This window comes from Echinops telfairi, unplaced genomic scaffold, assembly GCF_000313985.2.
Source record: "Echinops telfairi isolate 266 unplaced genomic scaffold, ASM31398v2 ScPeMD7_25;HRSCAF=90, whole genome shotgun sequence".
In the NCBI taxonomy this organism is placed as follows: Eukaryota; Metazoa; Chordata; class Mammalia; order Afrosoricida; family Tenrecidae; genus Echinops; species Echinops telfairi.
The window spans coordinates 3,438,843-3,442,540 of NW_022103922.1; the positions used below are offsets into that span (position 1 = coordinate 3,438,843).

General features: G+C 58.2%; 1 protein-coding gene across 2 annotated transcripts in view; it reads right to left on the reverse strand.

Moving 5' to 3' along the window:
- CBWD1 (COBW domain containing 1) overlaps positions 1-3,698 on the reverse strand; it is a 29,815-nt gene that overhangs the window by 8,631 nt on the left and 17,486 nt on the right. For both annotated transcript variants that reach the window (XM_004714544.3, XM_045289241.1), the window contains 2 exons: positions 1,659-1,705; positions 830-916 (listed from right to left, as the gene is read on the reverse strand). In XM_004714544.3, the coding sequence (XP_004714601.2) occupies positions 830-916; positions 1,659-1,705 (134 nt within the window). The remainder of the gene's footprint in view (positions 1-829; positions 917-1,658; positions 1,706-3,698) is intronic.

The window sequence follows — 3,698 nt, forward strand, 5'->3', positions numbered from 1 at the left end:
CACTGTGGGAGCCATGCTGCTGGGTATACAGGGAGCCCTCCGGGAGAAGGAGAGGGAATCTCACCACCAGCAGGAGCCAGGAGTGGAGCGTACCCTCTGGACCTGAGACCCCTGTGTGGGGGAAAGCCCCCCGGGTCAGAGAAGCAGCAGCAGCAGGAGCACGTGAGACAGTGGTGGGCTGCCCTGCCCAGCCCAGCCCAGCCAGGAGCAAGTCCAGCGAGTGCCGCTGGACAAGAGGCTGGCTGGTGGAGTGGAGAACCTGTGGGCACATAACTCAGGGAGCTGGGTGACTGTGGACCCCTCTGGGCACACATTAGCAGCACTGCAGGAACTCTGTAGCACGCCCTGACTGAATAACTCTATTCATCGTAACCCGTGATAGCCTGGCCATAATAAGTCCCATCGTTGTGGGCACCCCAAGCTCTGTGTGGCCATCGCAGTGAATTCTAGAACCAGGGAGACGAGCAGAGAGGGTGGGGGGAGAGAGGCCTGACAGTCTGACCCCATAAAGACTGCCGCAGAGCACCCACGGGGGCAGCTGTCCTCCGACCTTCAGAGTGTATGTATTCCCTGCAGGAAAAAGACAAGGCTGGCTGCCTCTTACAAAGACTGAGCATCTCAGAAACCCACAGGGGCAGTGCTGCCCTGTCCACAGGGTCGCTGTGAGTTGGCATCGCCTCAGTGGCGGTGGATCTACACCCCAAAAGAGCGGTCAACTCTGAACAGAGGCACTGTCTATGTTTGCCTTCCTATGAGAAGCGGGCCACCCTAAGCCTTCAGTTTCTCGGGGCCACAGCCTGGTCCCAGGGCACCGACCCGCATGTTGTACCTAATGGTCATCCGCAATCGGTTCAAGTCCTCTTCTAGAGCCAAGTCCGTCTTGTTGAGGATGATGAGGTCAGCTAGGGCAACCTGCCTGGGAGCAAGCAAGGCAAGGGGAGTCATAGGAGAGGGCGAGACCCATGCCCGTCCCACCAGGCTGCTTGTCGGCCACCTGTCTGGACGGGCTGTGGTCACTCCCATGGGGCTCCCATGCCCACCCGGCAGCCCACTCAGCAACTGTCACCATACCGAGAGCCTGGGTATGGGGCAGGGGCAGGGGCAGGGGCAGGGGCAGGGGCAGCGATTTAAACCCTTAGGAGCTAAGGACACACCAATCAGGAGCAAGAGTACTGGAGAAGGCAAAGCTCCACATGCCACGTCACAACCCCCTCAGTCACTGGTTCCTCTGCTCTGAGTGAGCAACTGTGGGCATGTCAACCCAGGGTGGACGGGCAGCCTAGGAGGCAGACTTGTGAACTCAGGGGTGGACGGGCAGCCCGGGAGGCAGACTTGTGAACCCAGGGGTGGACGGGGCAGCCCGGGAGGCAGACTTGTGAACCCAGGGGTGGACGGGCAGCCTGAGAGGCAGTACCTCAGCATCATCTCCAACCCCAAAGCGCTGCCTGGGGCCAGGAAGGACGGACGCCAGCCTCTTGACCGGCCGGGCCCTCCTGCACCTGCCCTTCATCTGGGCCTTAGCTCTGCGGCACCAGGGGAAGGTGGGCATGGGGAGGGCACAGCCTGCCGTCTCTCTGCTCCTGGGTTTGCCTCTGGGGCTCAGCTTGGCTAAACAACTCCACGGGGCCAGCACCCAGAGACACTTTAAGTAGGCGTACCTCGTGGCTTCGTTGACGGCACCGTCCGCCCGTTCTTCTGTTAAATGCTACACAAACACAAAAACGTCAAGACAGGTTACTGGATCCTCAAGTCAGCCCCGGAATACAGATCACTAGGGACAGCCGCCTGGTGAACACCCAGGCCCAGACCCCACCGGGGCGGCTCCCCAAGGGCCGAGTTTCCTCTGCTGTGAGCTGGGGGCAAAAGGCAGCCTTGGGATTTTATCCCCTTTCCCACTGTCTTGCTCACAGAAACAAACCACTACACACCCACTCCTCACTTAACGACTTCCCTGGCTAACCCATGTTTCCCACTGACAATTAAGTGTACATTAACGAGAGGGCTGGCAGTCATGAATGCCAGGTGAGAGGAGGGATTAATGAATGCTAGCTGTCAAGACAAAGTCTGTGTGGGACCCTGGCTGGGACATGCCATTGGGCAGTGATGTGATGACGTCATCTACCCCCCCTTTTGTGACTGGACCTGGTCATCCTCGTTTTGCAAGACTCGTTTTGCATACCGACCTGGCCTTGGGAACCTAACCCCGTGGTTGGAGCAGGTGTGGCTCAGATCCCGGGTACTTTCACTTTGATGCAGAACCACTGGTGGCACAGTGGCTCAGGGCTTGGCTGGGAACTCAAAGGTCAGCAGTTTGAACCCACCAGCTACCTCAAGGGAGCGAGAGCGATGTGGCTGCCTGCCCCCACGAAGAGCCACAGTCTGAGGAGCCCAGTGGGGCATCCCTTCCCTGTCCCAAGGGGGGTTTCACTTTTGCAGAAGTTATCCCTGTCCTAAATAGTCTTCATTTCAAAAGGGAGTGCTGCTGAAGCTGTACTTGTCATACAGTCAAATGTACTTCCCTCCTCCTCTGCCGAGTCCCAGCCCCAGCTGGACGTATACAGCAAGGGCTCACTGGAGACCAATCAGCTGTGAAGGACCCAGCCTTAATTCTAGCCTCCCAGTAGCCCGTGACTACCCAACACTGCCCCCTGCCCACCACCACCCTCCTGAAGACCAGTGCAACGCTTTATTCTACTGACCCTCTAGAGCACAGGTTCTCAACCTTCCTCATGTGGTGGTGACCCCCCAACCATAACATTATTTTCATCGCTACTTTATCACTGTCATTTTGCTACGGTTATGAATTGGGCGACCCCTGTGAAAGGGTCATTCGCTCTCCAAAGGGGTCTCGACCCACAGGTTGAGAACTGCTGCTCTAGAGACTGAAACCCAAACCAAACTTCATGCCACGGCAATCCCGTCTCACAGTGACCCTATAGGACAAGGCAAGACTGCCCCGGGGAGTTTCCAAGGCTGTAAGTCAGAGAGTGGAGAGCCCCACGAGTAACCCCTACACTCAGGGCTTTATTCCAGAGACTAAGAGCCCGCTAAAGGGGGCCCGGGCACAGGGCCCAGGGTTTGTAACTGCAAGGTCAGCGGTTCAAACATACCAGATGCTCCTTGGGAGAAAGAGGAGGCGCTCTGCTTGCTTACAGGCTTCAATCTCAGAAATTCACCGGGCAGTTCTGCCCTGCCCCGGGGTCCTTAGGACTCGACGCAATGGGCTCGGGCGCTAAGAGGCCCAGGAAGTCATTTTCCTCTCTCTGGGAGCAGTGCTGGCCCAGTACAGTGTGCATCCCCAATGTCCCCCCCATCGTCAGGCTCCTCCCCGGGGCTGAGTTCACTCACGACAGGGCTCCTTGTGGAGCACAGCCACTGCAGCTTGGAGGCGCCGTCGACCCGTGACTGTCTGAACCCCACCCCACAAACACTTCAACTCCTCACCCACCCTCACCCGGAGCCTGGCTCCTGTCTGACGGGGGAGGAGACCAGCCCCGACCCCTCACGGGAAATGAACACAATGGTAAACGGGACTCCTGTGGAGCCGGTCTTCATACAGCACCACCCAAGTGCTGATGGACATCAGACCCCACTTGGGAAGAGCTGCTACAGGTCACGTTCAAGGCTATGCCACCACATGACTCTCGTGATCCATGGGGGTTGGCCAAGGGGGCTCAGTTTGGAATCTAAGAGGAAGC